At 45.6% G+C, this 19,950-nt stretch overlaps 2 protein-coding genes and 1 long non-coding RNA gene across 5 annotated transcripts in view; 1 reads left to right on the top strand and 2 right to left on the bottom strand.

Moving 5' to 3' along the window:
- Positions 1 to 3,469, bottom strand: part of LOC128342941 (uncharacterized) — a 19,031-nt gene extending 15,562 nt beyond the window's left edge. The window contains exon 1 of the long non-coding RNA XR_008315268.1: positions 2,824 to 3,469. This is a non-coding gene — a long non-coding RNA (uncharacterized LOC128342941). The remainder of the gene's footprint in view (positions 1 to 2,823) is intronic.
- Positions 3,386 to 16,014, top strand: LSMEM2 (leucine rich single-pass membrane protein 2). 2 transcript variants are annotated; one of them, XM_053291156.1, is made up of 4 exons: positions 3,386 to 3,557; positions 13,503 to 13,649; positions 13,822 to 14,064; positions 15,433 to 16,014. In XM_053291156.1, exons 1-4 carry the CDS (start codon positions 3,536 to 3,538, stop codon positions 15,564 to 15,566), a joined length of 546 nt encoding a protein of 181 aa, XP_053147131.1. In that variant the 5' UTR covers positions 3,386 to 3,535; the 3' UTR covers positions 15,567 to 16,014. The 2 variants fall into 2 exon arrangements, with proteins under 2 accessions (XP_053147131.1, XP_053147132.1); XM_053291157.1 differs by lacking the exon at positions 3,386 to 3,557 and adding an exon at positions 11,115 to 11,174.
- Positions 15,935 to 19,950, bottom strand: part of IFRD2 (interferon related developmental regulator 2) — a 26,184-nt gene continuing 22,168 nt past the window's right edge. For both annotated transcript variants that reach the window (XM_053291154.1, XM_053291155.1), the window contains one exon: positions 15,935 to 19,613. In XM_053291154.1, coding sequence (XP_053147129.1) covers positions 19,533 to 19,613 — 81 coding nt within the window. In that variant the 3' untranslated portion in view covers positions 15,935 to 19,532. The remainder of the gene's footprint in view (positions 19,614 to 19,950) is intronic.

The raw sequence follows: 19,950 nt of genomic DNA on the forward strand, positions 1-19,950 counted from the left end.
TTCTTTCAATCATTAAATATTGTTGAATAGGGTTAGGAGATTTGCTCTCTCTATGGTTTTGCCATGAGGCGATGTCTAGTGCATGGGATATGACAAAGGGGATACTAATATTCCTTAATGGCTGAGGAGCAAGACCAGTTCATGACCCTTAATGTGAGCTAATAGTTGAGGGTTCTGCAAATAACTTTGAGAGCCTGATGGAAGGCACCTTGAAGGTGTTGTTGCTTGTAGGAGTGTACACTGGCTGTTCAGCTTCACAAAATGCTCCACTTATTGTAATAATCTAAACATTACAAAGACACCATAAGCCTCCAATGATCTTTCCTTCAAAGAAAGCCAAAGCTCAGGTAGTGGAACCCCCTTAGAACTTCTCACCATTCACGAAATGTGTGTAATGTTGGTAGCCACATTGTATGGGTTATCAAATCCTAATACTAGATAAATTCTTTATTTTGGTTGTTGACCAGCATAAAAAGAAAATAATTCACAGTAACATACAATTAATATCCAATTAAATGGTAACATCCAATTAAATGATAAATTCTTTACAGATAAATTCTTGTCTCTAAAATTCTGTAAAAAAATGTAAAAAAAAGACAATATAACAAAACTTGGCCACACTGCCAATCCTAATACTGTTTCCAACACTAGAGGTCAGTGGACCTCTATGCATACAGTGATGAGCAAATGGAATGTTCAGTAGGAGGCTTCAAAATATGTGCGAGTGGATTTATTTATATATTTGTGGGGCAAATTGTTTCAGTGATTGCCTTATCTGAAACAAGAGGAAATGCCATTCGAAGAGCACTACTCTAGCTCTAACCTAGTAACACATGTACAGAATTACACAAATACGTATGTAATTTTAGCTCCTGGTATTCTTTGGGCCTGACCTGTGCCTTGCTCTATTTTCAGACATTCTTGTTTTCATTAGACTTTATTGTCCAGAAAAACATACTAGTTCAAGCATCCTACCACAGAACATACATATCATGGGAATAATGAAAAAGAGTCCATTGCCATTTTGCCACCAGGAAATTATAACTTTGATTTTTCCCTTTTGTCGTGTATACCGAGAGTTGAAATCAAATTGCCAGTGTTCTGTTTACAAGCAGCCTAAGCCTACTGCAGCTGATAGCTCTGTTCATTTCACACCCCTGCCATTTTACGCAGCTATAATTGGCTATCACCTGCTTTTTGTCTACATCAGTGTATATTGCATGCGGCCTTGCAACAAGAAACTTTGGAAATTGCTCTGGAGATGTCAAATGCTGCTTAGATCCTCATGAACATCCTTCAGAACATGTTTTTCTAGGTATCATGAACTGAAGAAAGGATTTTAACTTCCCATTTCTTCAAGCTAAAGGATACAATGTTTTTCTACTTTACCATCCTTGTTCTGCCGGCCCCATCTAATTCTTGCGGTATTTCCTAAACTGTTCCTCCGTCTACAGCTGTGGATCGGTTTGGATGATGCATCCAAGCCAGTCTGCCCACGTGCAATTAGAGACAATGGATGTGTCCAGGTCCCCTTCCCAACACCCAGTGCCCCTTCTAATTGCAGGGGGGTGGCGGCAACCAAACCACACCTCACATGCAATGTAAATACTATTTTAATGGCATAACATGTAACTCTCCATTCTAGCGATGTGCATGAAATGGGTTTTGCTTTTCGTTTTGAGCTCAGAATTAAATGCAAATAGCCAAAACATTTCGTCAAAACAGCTGTCGACCCGGCTGTTTTTACAAAACAAATTTTTGAAATGTTTTGAGTGATTTGGCCATAGGGAACAGTGGGGAAACTCAAAACACCCCATTGTCCCCCAAAGGTAGCTCCTAGGGACACCAAAGTGGGTTGGGTGGTAGAGCATGATGGGTGCTATCTACCACTCTACCCACAAAAGAAATGGGCAAGCAGACAATTTTAAACACGTTTTTAACCTTTTCCCCAAATCTCGATAGGATCCTATGGGGGTTTGGGGAAAAGGTTAAAAACTTGTTTAAAATCACCTGCTTGTCCATTTCTTTTGTAGGTTAGGTGGTAGATAGCACCCATCATGCCCTCCCACCCAACCCACTTTGGTGTCCCTAGGAGCTACTAGTGGGGGAACAGTGGGGTGTTTTGAATTTTCCCATTGCTCCCTATGGCCAGAACAAGCTGCACTCAGAGTACACACAAATTTTGCATTACAATTGCAATGCATTTTGCAACCCTGCCTTGAAAAACACTGCAGAAGCATAAAGTAAAAGGAAATCTATCCCTCCCAACACAGAACACACATTTCAAACACAGTTCAAAAATGGCCAAAAAAGAATCTGACCCAGAAATCACTGCCAGCCACAATGCCTGCACTGCAGTAACATTATTGGCACAAGTTGCTCTCTCTCACACAATTATTATGACTCCTTATTCCTAGCATAACAGCAGCTGCTACAGCAGCACCCTTAGCAGCAAGCATAGCCATATGCTCAATTACAGCAACTTCAGCCACATTTTGACTGGCTACACCTTGCAGTACAGATTGCAGAACAGAACAGAGCACGAGTTAGTCTGAAGGCCAGACATGGAGCTCAGCACAGCAATCACCAAGAAATATTACACACACACACACACACACACACACACACACACACACACAGAGCTGACATTGTCCTTTTCTTGCCACAACACCATCTCACAAACAAAACAAATCACAACTCAAGGAAGGAAGGCAACCAAGTTCTGCCTTTGTCAATCTGAGATCCAGCAAAACCAGATAGTTATAGCAGCAATAGTACAGCATATTGTCCTCAGTGCTGAGAAAGCCACAAAATCAAACCTACCTTCCTTCCATCCTGATGTATCCTCTTCAAGAGAGGCACACTATAAGGGTTCTCTCTGCCTCCCAGGCCCTATACATTTCAAAACTCCCTCCTTTTGGGTTCCCCCCTCCCCCCAGCCAATGGAGATACAGTTGCCCATGACAACATTGATTTGTATAATAAACCAACAAAGAAGCAAAGAGATCACAAGCCAATCGGAAGCTAGTGCCAGAAAACAGAGCAATCAGCAAGGGAAAAAGAGGCCTCCAAAATGGCACTCGAAACATCAAAAGGTTTTCACTTGAAATTGAGTTCTTTTGCTCTGAACTCCAAACAGGCCCTTTAAATGATATTTAGTTTTGAGCTTGACATGGCCCTTTTCGAGTCAAAATATTTCACCGCCAAAACGTTCTGCACATCCCTAATCTATTCCAAAAAGTTAGCCTTCCTCCATTTCCTTCAGCTTGTTTGCTCTGTGTTCCAGCACTCACCAAATATAGCCCATCCTCTCTGGGCCCTTTATTCCCTCTCTATCTATAGCTCCTCCTTGGACTCTTCTCATTCCTATTTTAAGCCTGAGCAGCTGATGCGGCAGCAGAAGCCTGTGTTTACTACCCCATCAATTCCCAGGGGATCTGCATAGGCCCCCTCCCCAGTTTCTTCCAGACTCTCCCCCCACCTCTTCTTGAGTTGCCTGTGGAACAGCCACAGGAAGAGGAGTCTGGCTACAGGGATGCCCAGCGAGACTGAAGCAGGTACAGTCTGATTGGGGGGCAGGGTTGTAGAGGTATATATGTGTCAAAGAAGTCTTGATAGTGGAATGGGGCGGGGGGCGGTGCTTCTGGTTGCAGAGATGTTGCCCCTTTTTAGAGAGCTAAGTTGCAGATCTGGAGCAGGAAGGCTCACTCCCCTGACATTCAGCTCTTAGCTGCAGAAGTATCCAGGATGGTTCCTCCTCTCCCACAGTGGGCTTCAGGCATGTTACAATGAAACACAGTGATCGAAGGACAGAGTCCAGCGTGCGCACTGAGATAATCAAGCACAGCTAGTTAGGAGGATGACAGTTCAAAAGGCGGGGGGGATATGCTGTGGGATGCTAAGGGCTTGACAGGGACTTGGGAGTGAGTTGGAGGGCATCTTGGCTCAGGCAAATACTCTGCTCTTGTGGGTCTGAGACCCCCAAGGGAGCTTGTGCCAGCTGGGGATGAGAGCTGGCATCGAACTAAGCAAAGCTTTGGAAACAAACATCTGCAAAATGTCTCCTTGCCCGGAGGAGATTGCTCTTGGCACAGACAAGAAAGAGGGAAGTTAACTAGGTGTAGATTTGATTTGAATGACATATAATTGACATCCCACTTGCTGACTTTCTTCAATATGGCTGAGTCATTCTCACTTCTCTCCCAGCTGTGAGAGCCTGTCAGGTGCAGCTCGGTTAGGGTTACCAGCTCCTAACTCTAGCCCACAACTGCTCTTTCAACCGCTGAGGGCAGTGGGGGGCGGGGAGAGTGCATCCAGGGTTCCAGGGGCGTAGCAAGGTTGGAGTGGGCCCAGAGACAAGATTTTAAAATGCACCCCCCCACACACACACACACTGAAGCTCAGCTCATGAAGTAAAGAAATCTTAAATGAGGCTGAACAGTGGTAACAAAAAGCAAATTATGGATGATGCAAGTTATCTAATGGTACTAGAGAAAGACATGCTGTTCTGGTAGCTCCAGGGATGAACACTCACATCAATTTCGGAGGATGAATACAACTGAAGGAAGCCCAGGCGGGGGTGCGGCTGTGGGAGTCAGTCATGTGACTTGCCTCTGGGTGGGCCCCTAAGGCGGTGGGCCCCCAGACAACTGTCTCCCCTTGCCCTATTATAGTTATGCCCCTGCAGAGTCCCCATTCCGATGCTTGTGTAGTCCCATTTCCCTATACTCTTCCCATTTCCTGTTGTAAGCAGGGCTCCAGGCAGGGCTCATATGACAGAGCAGGACCCTTGGGCTGTTGTCAAAACCCCGCAGGCCTCTGAGGACCCACAGCCACTCCCTGAAGTGCTTACCTTAACCTTTGTATGGTAGTAGAATGACTCCCCCAAGGAAGTCACCCTGTTGTTACCTCTTCTCCTACCTCTTTGTTACCTCTTGTCATTCCTTCTTCTTGTCCATTCCATCCATGAACTTGAGACAGCCCCCAGGGACTCCTGTGATGGCACAGGGCCCTCTGGGGAAAGCCCCCATTTCCAGGGGGGAGAAGAGGAGGATGTGATGGGGCATAACTCTTTGCTGGCTTTGGGGAGATGGTGAGCCCTCAAAAAGGAAGGAGGAAGGGAGCACAGAAGACGAGGAGCTTTGCTCCTTTGAACCCTGGGGGAGGGGCCCAAGGCCCTCTGATCTGGAGCCATCCCACCCTGACTCCAGTTTTTTCCTGCAGCAAGCAGCAAGATGGATAGATGAGAGGATCCAGTGATCTATCTCACGTGCAGGAGGCATCACAGCTGCATGCTGTCTCTCTGTGTCCCTAAAGCACTCCTTAAACTACCACCGGACATTGTAGTCTTCAGGTCATGAACTTTCAACTCCAATCCAAGAGCTTAATGCAGTAGTAGACACTTGCTATACCCCTCAGGCTTACAAGACCCTGTATTTTACCACACAACATGATTTTGAGAGATGTAGGCATCCGCATGGCTAGCACTAGGCACAAGGGGCTTATGGTCCAAATGCCTGGCCAAGTGCCCCAGAGTCCTCTTGCCTGGCTGCTCTCTGCAATGCCCCCAGCTACTGGCCTTGTTTGGATGCAGCAGGTGGTGTCAGTAAGGCTGGAATTAAAATTGAAAATGCCACCCCAGATACTCTCTGTCACTACCTTCTCTGTTGCTGAGCCTCCATGCTCCCCACTTTCTGAACTTTGAGTGGAAAGGGGTGGGGTGCGGGGTGCGGGCAAGAGGCAGTTGCCCAGGGGATTGGCTCTTTGGGTGCACGTAGCTCTTGACCTTGTGCCCAACAGCAACACAGCAGCTGGGCTCAAGGGAGGGAGCAATGGGCAGCCCTTTTGCCCAGTGACAGCGTAGGTGTCATAGAGAAGGGAGTGGTGCTGCTGAGGGCCCCAGAGAAGGAGGCAAGTTATAGTTAACTTCTCAAAAAACTGGGGCAGCAAAAGTTTTGCAAAAATAAATAACAGTAATAATAATGAAATGGAAAAGAAGAGAAAGATTGAGGGGTGAGCTACTAATCCACCGGGCAGGGTGGGGTGTGGGGGTTTAATGCAGTGGCAAAGGTGCCACAAGAAGTGACTGCAAAGGGGAGGGAAACCTAAAGAGAAAGTCAGCCCTCTGGGCCAAGTAATTGATCCTAATAGGACCCTTGCCGTGCACCTACATGTAGGGCCAGGTGTCTCATCCCCTGTGAATGCAGGATAATTCGGACTGATTCTCAGAGTCAGACAGTCACTGTTCAGTGGCCCTAATTGCAATTCCAATCACGTTGAACCAAAGTTGCTCCTGCATTCAGAACTACAACGGACCTAATTGTAATGGTTCACTACTGTTTATTCTGACACATTATCATATTCTATTGGAATCCATGCCCCATTTTTAGCCAAATGTGAGCAAATGCCACAGGTAGAATGAATGGGTGTTTACTTATTGAACAAAGCACCCACAGTACCTGCAGAAATTATTTTACTGGGATGGGGGGGAGAGAGAGAGTAAATAGCATAGCTGTATTTTTTTAGCATATGATTCCAGTTAACGGACTCACTGCAGAGAAGATTATGGTCAAAAAAGATATATCTAGCATAATCGTTAATGGTTCCAATCAATTCTAGTTGTATGTGACTGTTTGAGAGCAGTAGCCCCAGAAGTGAAGAGAGCAGTGGCCTCCTCAGAATGAAAACCAGTAATTAAGGTTAGCGGGGACCAGACCAGCATTTTAGTGACATAGACCAAATGTTCTCATTATAACTTGCATTTTAAAGCAAAGGGGTTGAAGTTTAATGGTAAAAAGAGAGGTTTAGCTACCCAGCCTAGAGTTAAGTGCACCAAGAGTTCAGAAGATCCCAAAACCTTTCTGCACAAGCCAGTCACAGTTAGATTCAACTGGGTCCCAGTTTTCATTGAGGTGGTAAACCTCTGTCGTAGCTGTACCACTTCAGATTTCAGGGGTGATGGTGAGGTGAGATATGAGAAAATGAGATGTGAGAGAGACGTGGTCTAATCTCCCTGACACACTAGTTTCTGGTGTGGAGGAATTTCTGTTGTTGTATGGAGGAATATGAACTTCCACCTGCAATTTGGTCACACACACCCTCCACCCACAAACACTGGGTCTCACTTCACTGAGAACCAGACTCAGGACTAACTAAATAAGGGGGCTAAAAGTATAGCTGGTCTTGTGGTAGCAAACACGACTTGTCCCCTTAGCTAAGCAGGGTCTGCCCTGCTTGCATATGAATGGGAGACTTGATGTGTGAGCACTGTAAGATATTCCCCTCAGGGGATGGAGCCGCTCTGGGAAGAGCATCTGGAGGTTCCAAGTTCCCTCCCTGAAAGCATCTCCAAGATAGGGCAGAGAGAGACTCCTGCCTCCAACCTTGGAGAAGCCGCTGCCAGTCTGTGTATACTGAGCTAGATGGACCAATGGTCTGATTCAGTATGTGGCAGCTTCCTATGTTCTTATGTACACAGTTAAATGTTTCATTCCCTTCTATTTCAATGGAATTGGGTCACAGCCATCTTTCATAGGATTGCCGCCTTTCATTTCTTAATTCAGTGCTCATAATCACATTGATCACTACTTCATACACCACAGGCATATTCTTAAAACAACAATGAACGTGGTTATTTGCCTCATGAAAAGAAATACAGTTCAACCTGTGACATAACATATCGAGGCTATTCACAAGGGCGTGCACAACTGGGCTAAAGGAGCCCAGCCCATTTTTGCCCATGTGTGTGAACCACTGGGAGTGGGCCCATTTTTGGTGGCAAACCCACCTATGGAGCCACCCTTCAAAATGGGGTTAGGAGAGCAAGCACTCCCTAACCCCTTTTATTACAGCTGTGTGGGTGTGTGGGGGGGTCCCCATAATGCACCGGGGCCCATTATTGGCGCTCTGGGGGCAGGGCAATGCATGGCAACGTGTCTGGGCACTCCGGCCCGTGGAGTTACTGGCAGCAGCTGGTGCTCATGGGGGCAGGCAATCTGCCCACCTACCCTGTTTCCCTGAAAGTAAGACCTAGCAGTAATTTCTGATGTACCGCTAATTGCCCTAGTGCATTTTTTGGGGCTAAAATTAATATAAGACACTGTCTTATTTTCGGGGAAACACGGTAGGGATGTCGGGTTGGCTGCGGAGAGGTAAGCTCTTGAGGGCTTCCTCCCTGCAAACCAGGTAGCTCTTTCTCACTACTCGTGAGAAAAGGCTCATTATAGATAATGCAACTATTTTGTCCACACAGAGGATTATTATTATTATTTTTTTTAGGGATGACCTTTCTTCACATACTGAAAGAATTTTTGACACGACTGTTATAGTTAATCTGCATTTTATTTCACAGAATTCATTTGGTATGTTTGTAATACAGTACTTGTATGACTCACATTTTAAGCACCCTTAAAAATGGCAAAACCCATTATTTTCTCATATTAAATAACTCCTGACTTAAGTTAAATTGAACCCAGAAGTGGACGTTTTGGTACAGGAAGTGAGCACCAAATGCCACCCCCACATACAGGCCCCTGCCCTCTAACTTGGCTGCTCAGCTGTAGCAGAAACAGTGGCAATGGACAGTCAGGTTGCACCCAGCAGGCAGGCAAAGGGCTACACTTCCTCCTTCCACACTCTATTTTGTATGGCAGAACAAGGAGGAAGAGGAAGTGGAGGAAGAGGCTACAGCTGCCTCTCCTTTGTGGTACTACTGGTAGTGATGGCAGGAGAAAGGAGAGGAACACACGGGGAAGTACCTCAAAAACCATATTTCCTCCAAATTCACAGTCGGAGGCCGTCAGTTTTACATTCTAGGGTTATCCTTAATTTAACTCGAGAGAACTAACTTTGAGTAAACATGCATAGGACTGGGCCATAGGGACCTATTTGGATATGAATACTGTGCTTCGTGTTTGTCACAAAGCCATGACAAGCAGAAAATCAACATAGCCTTTCTGCATAAATATGCAATTTAGCAAAGTCTCGCCTGCTGAAATTTTGCTTATGTCATTAAAAGCACAGAAGCCTGGTCTTTAACAAACAAAAAAAAAAGGTAACAGCCCCACATCTGTGCCTTCTAAATTTGCTAACCAGTTCCTCAAAGTGTAATTATGCAGTCCACGTCCTTTGTGTCCTTGACAAATATGTCCCAAAGTGCCTGTAACTTTGAGACAAGATCCAGTTGGTGACTCTGTGCTAATCAGGAAAGCATTCCTACCAAGCAAATAGGGTTGCCAAGTTTAAAAAAAAAATAAATTCCTGGCAGAGCACCTTTTCCCTTTAACAACTTCATGCCAGGCAGTAGTTCAGCATGAGGTTTTCATCTTCTCTTTATCTTCATAGCAGGAAAAGCTTCACTTTTTAGACTTTTGTATGTCACTGTTAAAGTGCCCAACAAGGTGGGCAATCTAAGCACAGTGAAGCTCTCCTCACAATCATTGAGGAGAGCTGCCAGGGCTAACTGTGGGGAAGGAGGGTTTACCTTCCCTTCCCCACAGACAGCTCCCCTGCTTCAGCGGTCGGGTGAAGGGAAGTGCTGCCACGCGGTGCAGCACTCAGCCCCCCCCCCACGCAAGGGGTCCCCTCCCCGAGTGTGTCCACCGTCAGAGAAACAGGGTTAGCAGAGCACTCACTCCGCTAACCTCGTTTAAGGGGGAGGGCATTTAGGCCTCGTTTAAGGGGGAGGGCATTTAGGGGGGCTTGCCGCCAGGAGCTGCACAACTCCCAATGCTGCACATGACCAGCCAAAACCGGGCTGGGCTCCCTTAGCTGTTTTGGCTGGTTGTGAGAATCGCCTCAGAGATTCAGAAAACATGAAGAGGTCTAGATGAGAAAGTGAACATGCAAGTGTAAAGTTCGTTTTCTGAGAGTGAGCAATGGCAGCATAGAAGCTGCAGGCCTGAGATATAGGTTGCTGCTGGCAGCAACCTATATCTCAGGCCTGCAGTTCGTATAGCTCGACAAATGAACCTCTGCATTAAATGGCATCTATGTAATATGGCCACAAGAAGAGGTCAGCAGTTATAGGAGGGCAAGGAGGTTTATTAATAACCTGATAATATGGCCCAGGATCCCCTCCCTGCTAAGCCTTCAAGATTCTGTATTTGGGTGACTGGGCTCCTGCCTCCTGCTATCAGTTTAAATGAGGAGAGACAGCACACAAGAAGGGTAATCCTAGCATAGACTGCTACGTGGCAGAATCTGAAGTATTAAAGCCAGTCAGGGTGCTTCCGCTGTCTCGGGGGATTAGCAATGGGAGATGGCCTCTATGGTCTCTCTCACCCAGTCCCTATTTGAGGGCCTTATCTCTCATATAGAATGGGTAGAAGAGGGCGGGTGCTATCTGTGACTCACAGTGCAGACATAATAATGTGACCTAGAATCCTGTGCTGACTTAAGAGCCAAAAGCTGAAGCCCACTTTACTACATTTCCTACCCCTAGAATGCTTCAAGGCAGGAATCTTTGCTCCAGTCCTGTTGCATTTATGCCATGGACACAATAAGTGGGTCCTATATCACATAAGCCACCTACTGGCACAGTGGGGAAGTAACTTGCCTAGAGAGCAAAAGGGTGCTGATTTGAATCCCCACTGGTATGCTTCCCAGACTATGGGAAACACCTATATTGGGCAGCAGCAATATAGGACGATGCTGAAAGGCATCATCTTATGCTGCACGGGAGATGGCAATGGAAAACCCCTCCTCTATTCTACCAAAGAAAACCACAGGGCTCTGTGGGCGCCACAGAGTTGAAATAGACTCAACGGTACAACTTTACCTTTACCTTCATATCACATCAATGAAAGTCAAGGAGCAAAGTGAAAAAATGGGACGCTGACTAAATGTAAAGAAGGCTAAACTAGAAACCAGCCTCAGAATTGACAATGAAGTGGTGGATAGCTTCCACCTTTTAGGATGGACCATCAACAGTAAAGGATCCAGCAGTCTAGAAATACACCTCAGACTAGCACTTGGTATGGTTGCCTTAGGCCTTAGAAAGGATATTTAGATGCTGTGTCATGTCTACACCTACAAAGATTAGAATCGTTCAGACAATGGTTTTTCCCATGACACTCTATGGATGTGAAAGCTGCATTTTGAAGAAGCAAGACAGAAAACATATTGACGCTTTCGAACTTTGGTGCTAGAGAAGACTGGGAGAAGACTCAAACTGGGTGAGTGGGTGACAAAATGGCAAATGTGGTTTAATGTTGGCAAGTGTAAAGTGATGCACATTTGGACAAAAAATCCCAACTTCAAATATATGCTGATGGGATCTGAGCTGTTGGTGACGGACCAGGAGAGGGATCTTGGGGTCGTGGTGGACAGCTCATTGAAAGTGTTGACTCAATATGCGGCAGCTGTGAAAAAGGCCAATTCCATGCTAGGGATAATTAGGAAGGGGTTGAAAATAAAAATTATAATACCCTTATACAAAACTATGGTGCAGCCACACCTGGAGTACTGCGTACAATTCTGGTCATCACATCTAAAAAAGGGCATTGTAGAACTGGAAAAGATGCAGAAAAGGGCAACCAAGATGATCAGGGGCCTAGAGCACCTTCCTTATGAGGACAGACTACAGCACCTGAGGCTTTTTAGTTTAGAAAAAAGATGACAGCAGGGAGACATGATAGAGGTCTATAAAATCACGCATGGTGTGGAGAAAGTGGATAGAGAGAAATTCTTCTTCCCCACGCATAACACTAGAACCAGGGGTCATCCCATGAAATTGCGAGGAAATTTAGGAGCAACAAACCGGAGTCCTTTTTCCACACAACACAATCAACTTGTGGAATTCTCTGCCACAAGATGTGGTGACAGCCAATAACCTGGATGGCTTTAAGAGCGGGGGTTGGATACATTCGTGCAGGAGAGGTCTATCAACAGCTACTAGTCTGAAGACTATAGGCCATCTCCAGCCTCAGAGGCAGGATGCCTCTGAATACCAGTTGCAGGGGAGTTACAGCAAGAGAGATGGCATGCCTTCAACTCCTGCCTGTAGGCTTCCCAGAGGCATCTGGTGGGCCACTGTGTGAAACAGGATGCTGGACTAGATGGGCCTTGGGTCTGATCCGGCAGAGCTGTTCTTATGTTCTTAAGACTTGAGGATACCATGGACAGCCAGGAAAACAAACAAATGAATTATAGAACAAATCAGTCCAGAATTTTCACTCAAGGCAAAAATGACCAGGCTCAAACTATCATACTTTGGACACATTATGCGAAAACCCAGTTCCCTTGAGAAGTCCACAATGCTGGGAAAAGTTGAAGGAAAGAGAAGAGGATGACCAGCAACAAGGTGGATGGACTCCATTATGTCAGCAATGAGTGCACCACTGAGAGACCTTAAAGGCCAAGATGAAGACAGATCATCCTGGAGAGAATCTATCTACGTGGTTGCTAAGAGTCAACACTGACTTGATGGCAGTTAATCAATCAATCAATATCACACCAAGTCGTGCGCATCACACATTAACTGGAATAAACAGCAGAACTTGAGCAAAACGGGGTGAGGGAGACCTATTTTGCTTTTCATACATTTTTCTTTGTCAGGGTTTAGCAAAGATGGAATGGATTATAGGGGCCATAGTGGACAACAGGTGGGTGTAGGTACACAAAGATAAGAGAGGAACAAAGAATTCACACAGGCTAGTTTCAAGGGGAACTTTGGCTTATTGAGGACTCAGATCCAACTTCTAGGTATGGTTTACTTTGCTGCTGCCTCGTCTCACACTGCTCCAAGACCCACACATACCACCTGCCCACAGGGTTATGGTAGACTGTAATCCTGCCTTCAATTTTAACCAAATCAGTTGAAGAATTACCCAGATTGGAGTGGGGGCAGAGTAAGTAGCAATCAAACCACTTAAAGCAGTGTGTGAACCAAGACTTATTTTTTCTCCTATCTACAGAATGTACAGGTTTAAGTCGGGGCAACTTTTCTGCGTGCCCACATCACCATTAGGTATTGATTAAGTGTATGGTTCTGTATATTTAAAGGCAATATCTTTATAACATAGCTAGCTGGGCCAGATGCAAGGATGAAGCACAGAGATGTCTTTAGGCTCCCACTCTCCTATTTTGTAACAATAACCATAGTATTTACTTTAAATTGATTCTTAGAATTGTTTTAGAAGTTACTCACAAACAGCTAGGCCCTTGCAGAACAAAACACAACAGCTAGGACAGACTAGTTCTGCACTGAAGGAGTGGTGCTTTTGTAGATGGTGCCACAGAGGTCCCTTCTTACCTGCCCACCCACTTTAAGACCAGCTACCAAGGGTGTTGCACAGCACCTCTAAGGAAACAGTTTTGGGGGAAAATATAGCAGGAGTGAATGATACTTAACAAGGCCTAAAGAAGCAGGAAAAATGGAATTTGCAAAGCACTTTCACTAAAGTGAAAAGAGGTGATGATGGAATGAAACCAAGTATGTTGGTTTCAGCTAATTGCTGAAATATCTGTCTTTCACCTCCCAAATCCTGTTCTTTTCTGTGCAGATACCATGGTGAAGGATGCAGCTTCTTCTGATATGGAACTCATTGAGCTCAGTAGCAATAACCTGGCAGAAATCAACTTACATGCAGTGGAATCCATCAGTGATCTCCACTGTGCATCCAGACTTGAGGACACCAAGGTCTCAGGAGGTATGTAATTTCCTGCACCTTCATGGCCCTCAAACATACTTGAGTATCCACAGCAACCAGGAACTCCTTACCAGTAGATCATACTGCTGAGATGGCACTGGGACATCACATGAGGTAACGGGCAACAGTGGTCATTTCACCCCGACTCATAGTTCTCTCCCTTCTTCTGCAGGGGACAGCCCATCTCAGCCCAACACCCCACGGACTCCTCATGGCATTTCCTCCAAGCATTTCACCCTACCTAATGAAGGCAGTTCATCCTTCTTCCCAAGAGCTGCGGGAATTAATGTCAGCCCTGCATACACCTACTGCCCCTGCTTCAGGCCCACGTGCTGCCCCATCAGCTTCTTTGCTCTCCTAGGACTGCTTGTAATGGCCAGTCTCGCTCTAGCCATGCTGGCTGTGTATCTGAGTGGTAAGTTTAGGGGCCTGGGAGGGCATTGCTCTCAACCGGGCTAGCAGTAAAGAGCTTACGATGGGACCCCAGTGTCCATTGCCAGGACATGTGATGATAAGAGAATGGCAGGGGGCCAGCAGAGGGAAAACACCACCATCACATTTTGCAGCCTTGTTCCATATGCAATAGGATGCCTGGAGCAGTAGGAAACTGAGAAGCCATAATGCCTTACAGTGGCTTTTCTGGATAAATACAGGAGGAAGTGCTATAGGCAGGTAATATGCATTATTCCTTAATGGTTCAATTGCTCTGGGCATCCAATATCCACATTTGATATGGCAGTTTAATCATTGTTTTTAATCTGCTAACTCCTACCACACTCCATCCTACTGAACACACACAAGCGAAGGACCCAGCACTTCTGAACCGGAGACACGGCCATCCTGTTGCTTCTCTGGTATTTGAATTACCCACTGTTCTCTTCCAGAGATGCAGCCGCAATGGTGACATAAATCAACGAAGCGGCACAGTTCTGTACTTGGTCAGCCCTCAGCCAGGGGGCCTTGAACATTAGATAAGAAAAAAAACTTGTGTCCTATCCTGGTTACAGTACTCCTAATGCCAATGTAATTAATACTACGTATGCAAAATACTTCAGGTGCTTTGCGTAGGTGGTAGAGAAAGAGGGAAAGGTCTTCAGCTTGCTTTTGGCAAGATGATGTACAACTCTCTTGTGCCCTGGCAATCACTTCTGTCCAACCTCCAAGGATGACAAAGTGTAAACCATTAAAAATGGCCTTTGGGTGGGATGCCTGCTTCCAAGAAGAGAGGAGAGGGTAAGAACATAAGAACAGCCTTGTTGGATCAGGCCCAAGACCCATTTAGTCCAGCATCCTGTTTCGCACAGTGGCCCACCAGATGCCATTGTACAGAAGAGGCTGACCAAGTTAACTCCGCTGAGCTCAGCCTGCTTCTCCTGAACAGGTTAGTGGAGCTAGACTGTTCAGCAGGCATTCCATCCAAAGCAATAGCAATAGCAATAGCACTTACATTTATATACCGCTCTATAGCCGAAGCTCTCTAAGCGGTTTACAATGATTTTAGCATATTGCCCCCAACATTCTGGGTACTCATTTTACCGACCTCGGAAGGATGGAAGGCTGAGTCAACCTTGAGCCCCTGGTCAGGATCGAACTTGTAACCTTCTGGTTACAGGGCGGCAGTTTTACCACTGTGCCACCAGGGGCTCCTCAAAGGCCATTTTTAATGGCTTATGCCCACAAGAGCACCAACCTAGCAGAGATAGGCCCTTAAAGAAACGTGTGGGAGCCAGGGGCTGTCCCACTCACCATGAGTCATACGCTTTCCCACCTCTCTCTTTTGCAGTCCTGCAGAGCGAGTCACTCCGTGGCATTGCCCAGGGGCTGGAGTCGCAAGAGAAGACCATCAGGCAAATGAGAATCCTGAGCTCACAACTATGGTATCAGCTAAATGCCAGCGATCCTGGGGCCGAGACCTGAGTTAGACAGTTCCATCTGTCACCCCTCACACCTTCTTGGGGAGCTTAGTTTCAGTTCTACAGAAGACGGGAGACTCATTCACTGCTTGGCACCCTTTGGACACTAATGTGTAGGTCTGGACTATGCGACTCTCAAAAGCAATAAGCTCTCCAGAATCACTAGCGGGACTTGCGGAGGTCTCTCTGCCCTATGGCAGCATTACCTGGAACACGGGATGCTGCCAGAGGAAGAAGGCAGAAATTCCACTGAGGATGAAAGGGGATGGGGTTTATATTCAGCAGCCTCCTACCAGCATCTCAGCTGCTCCTTGTGTGCACACGATATTTTTAAAGAGATACTAGCAGCACCATATTCACACTAAACAGCTCTACTTTATACCCATTTATTTTGCCCATGGAACACGTTACAAAGGTGTTGAATAAGTAACAATAAAACCCAGATTGGCTTATTTTGCCAATGAATGCTGTTCTCTTCAACAAACCCTCACAGCATTGGCCCAGTTTGCAAAAATCAGGCTTTACCTGTTGAAAATGGAGCATAACCCTGCAAGAAACTAGGATTGGGAAGAGCTATAGAGGAGGGAATCGTTGTGCTCTCTTCTCAGTATTAAAAAGGAAGAACTATCTACCTGCATCAAAAACATTTTGCAGTCAGAAAACCTTGTCTTTGTTAAACCATGATGTAAACAGACATGTTTGTATACCCTTTTTCTAATTTGTGTTTAATTATTTTTCCTCCACAACAGTGGAGGGCTGATGGAGGGAAATACTGTAAGGAATAGGTATGAATAGGAAGGCAGATAAGCATAAGGAAATCTGTGCTCCGACTTAAGATTTCTGCTGGTTTTTGCAGATTTTAAGCAGAAAAACACATGTATGTTCTCAAACTCTCTCTCTCTCTTTTTCCAATCATAAAGGCTAGACTTTAAAGAAAAATAGCTGAAATTGTTCAGATTAAAAACGATGTGCGTCTAGATTTCAGCTACAATTGTAAATCATACACATAAGCAAACCTTGTTTTGATGCACCAACACAGAATTCACAATTGAACCTTGAGTTCAACTGGAGGAGAATTTCAGTGAGAACTAGTACAGCCCTATAGTTCACCACTAAGCTGGAGCAAATACCTTTCCTGATTTCTATACTCAGGATGGCTCCGGATACAGAGAGAGGTACATGCAGGTAGAAACATTAATACTTTCTACAGATGTGTATAGCTCAGCTAGAACTAGGCAATGTACAGGAAGGAAAGGCACCACACCCTCACGGACTTAGCTGTAGGACCTGTAATAGAACTCTCTCGTTAATTTGGCAAGCTTCCATGAAACATGCAACTTTCACTCTGCAAATGCCCATACATCATAGAATTCTAGAGCTGGAGAGACCTTGGAGGTTTTCCAGTCCAGTGCAGCAATCTGCCATCGTATCCTTGCTAGTCAGCCATCCAGCCTCTGGATGGCCACTGATGTCTTATTGGCCACAGAACAGCTTTCATCTGTCACTCAGTTAATTGGAAAAACTATGTCTAATACCTTCCTCGTGTTTTAAAGTGAAACAGGGCATTATATGCTGTTAATATTAGCAGGTGGAACAGTGTTTTAGAGAGAAATCCATTAGGAGAAAAGTATACCTGCCATTAACTTTGCTTTGTTCAAGTCAATTTTCCTTTCTGGCTAATGAAGGCTTCTGTACAGCTTAAAGGTTTACACACACTCTACCAAACCTATTTGGGATGACAAAACTGTAACAAATCTGCTACAGAAAAGCCAAGTGAGGGAAGCACAAAATGCAGAATGTGAATGCTAGCAAGCTGCAGGGTTCTTCCATTTGTTGACTTTCTGGTATTTGTCTGCAGGGCTATATTCTGGGATTCTGTGCAAGTGCTGTGGAAACACAGAATATTCAGTGCAATTTTATCCATGTTTAGTCTTAGTGTTGGTCAGAGAATTCAATTTCCTAAGAAGTGGGAGGAAGAGAGAGGCGGGGGTGGCAGGGTGGGAAGAGAGAGAGCACAAGCATGCTAAAAGCAGGACTTAGTCTTTGTGGCTACCAAGACAGGTCTGAAAGATTATGGAGAATAGTCTTATTCAGACATTATGTTGTACACATGTACGGATGTCCGTACACAGGTATATGTTTTTGTGTGAATGACTGTACATTCATTCACTTTAAAAGTGAACATGGGTACAAACCATCTCAAATGCAGGGTACAAATAGGAAGTGTACTGCTGTACATGCATTCAATAAAACGAGAGCAAACTGTATGTACACACAACTACATACTACTGTACAGAGACTGTATGTACGCTGAACATAATGTGTGAATAGGGCTAATATCTGATCAATATCAAAGTAGGGCTAGCAGAAGTTGCTGCTGAACATATGAAGATGCCTTATATCAAGTCAGATTTTCAGTTCATTGTGGTCAATACTGTCTAAGTGGCTATTTTGGATTTCCTTCGGAGTTTCCCCCAGCTCTGCTGGGGGATGCCAGAGGTCGAATCTGGAACCCTCTGTAGGTGCAGCTCCTCTATGGCGCCTTGCCCCTCCTAATAAGTAGCAGAGGCAAAATAAATTATACAGAATAAACAAATATATGCTTTTTGAATCCAGCTTTTTGAGACAGAATGGGCCCACCTACCAGGAACAAGCACTATGCGTTTGTTGCCTTTTTCAATTTGTCAGCCAATAAGCCACAGGAAGCTTCTCTACAGCAGGAGGCATTCCCCACCCAGGGAAGGAGGAGTTTCTCACGGCTGCCAAAACGCAGCCCAACAATAAGAAGATCTTTCCTTGTCCTGAGACACAATCTCAGTTAGCTTCTCTTCATCTTGTCACTTTAAAAAGCCTTTTGAAAAAAAGGCTTTTGAAAAAACCTGCATGTGAGCATGGAGCAAAGTCAGGTGTTAAAAAGTGAGAGTGTCAAATTGTAGGTGATGATAGTGCATGAGAAAAGAGCTCCAATGGAACATACAAGAAAAAAAATGGCAACTGCATGAGCAGAGGAGAGGTATAACCCCCTTCACGATGCTGTTAACCCAGCCTTTAATCAACTACACTAATTCCTAATGTACATTTTATCCAACCCAAGGCAAAATACCTTCAACACCGGAAGGGAAGAACCAAAGGCACCCAATCTCAAGCCAGTCCCCTTCACTGCCTCCATCCTGGACACCATAGTTTGCACCCTTAAACTAAGCTGGCCTCCTGTATGGAGCTCATCATTGGGAGAGGCCACATCTATTAGGGATGTGCACGAACCTCAGTTTGTGCAGAGGTTTGGTGCTGCCATGAAGGAACAGTGAGTGGGATCTTTAAAAAGGAGGAGAGCAGGAAAACTACACATGCATGGATGCCATGTGTGTGCTGGCGCCACGGACCGGTTGTTGGGATGAGCACCACCACAGCAGGAAGATCCCAGTTGCCGCTCTGCCCAACCCCCCCGCCCACCCCAGCAGCGCTGACCTTGTCTGAATTGGTTTGGTGCTGAACCTGTGAACGAACCTTGGTTTGTGCACATCCCTAATTGCTTCAAAAGATCACATCTGTGATTTCATTGCACACTGCAATCACAACTGCAGAATACATTCAACAATGAAATCAGGGAAAGGAGGCAAACAAAAAAAAATCACTGGCTTAAAAACCAATTGTGGGGGAATAATTCTCCCCCCCTCCACACCCAACCTCGCTTAGATTTTTGGTTAAAAATTTAAAATGGCGCCTGCCCATGGCCACCGCACCAGGATTCAAACATCCAAGACATTTAAATAGTATTCTGTACATATATAAAAGCCCCCAGCACTTAGTGGGGGAGTAGAGCGGGCATGGCACAAGCCTGGTTCTTGAACAAGGTGAGGCAACGGGCCCCCTTGCCCCAGGCTCTCCCCACACCCACAAACGTTCACAGTGGTCCAGGTCTGTAATTCATTGGCTTGTATGGAAGGCAGGAGGAGGAAGCAGCCTCCCATCAAAGGACATCGGCTCGCTTATCTCGAACGCGGCTCCTCGCCTTTGTCCGGGCTTTGAAGGTGGCTGAGTTGTACAGGTGCTGGTGGAGATGGAGAGAGACAGGTAAAAATCAGCAGAGGAAACCCCCAATTACGAAACTGAAGAACTCGAGGGGCAATGTGAAGCTTGTGATATTAAGCTCGGCTAGATGTATTCTATCCCTAGGACATAACATACTCAGATGGGAGATTCCTCATCATTAATTCTACCCTAAGCCACAGAAAGAATGCAAGGCTGTAGGAAGAGCGCCCGAGATCAGGACAAAGGTACATTTCGTTCAGCACTGTGTTGGCAGCAGTGGCCAGGCAGAAGCTTACAGGCAGAATATAAATCAACAGCTCTTCCCATTTGCTCCCCTGCACCCAGCACTCAAAAGT

The sequence above is a fragment of the Hemicordylus capensis genome, chromosome 2 (genome assembly GCF_027244095.1).
Source record: "Hemicordylus capensis ecotype Gifberg chromosome 2, rHemCap1.1.pri, whole genome shotgun sequence".
NCBI classification, from domain to species: Eukaryota; Metazoa; Chordata; class Lepidosauria; order Squamata; family Cordylidae; genus Hemicordylus; species Hemicordylus capensis.

Excerpts from the sequence above, each read along its gene's own strand:
- LSMEM2 (XM_053291156.1), top strand. The coding sequence starts at position 3,536 with ATGCCCAGCGAGACTGAAGCAG. Across the intron at positions 3,558-13,502 it reads GCCCAGCGAGACTGAAGCAG|ATACCATGGTGAAGGATGCA; the intron begins GTACAGTCTGAT and ends TTTTCTGTGCAG. Across the intron at positions 13,650-13,821 it reads GGACACCAAGGTCTCAGGAG|GGGACAGCCCATCTCAGCCC; the intron begins GTATGTAATTTC and ends CTTCTTCTGCAG.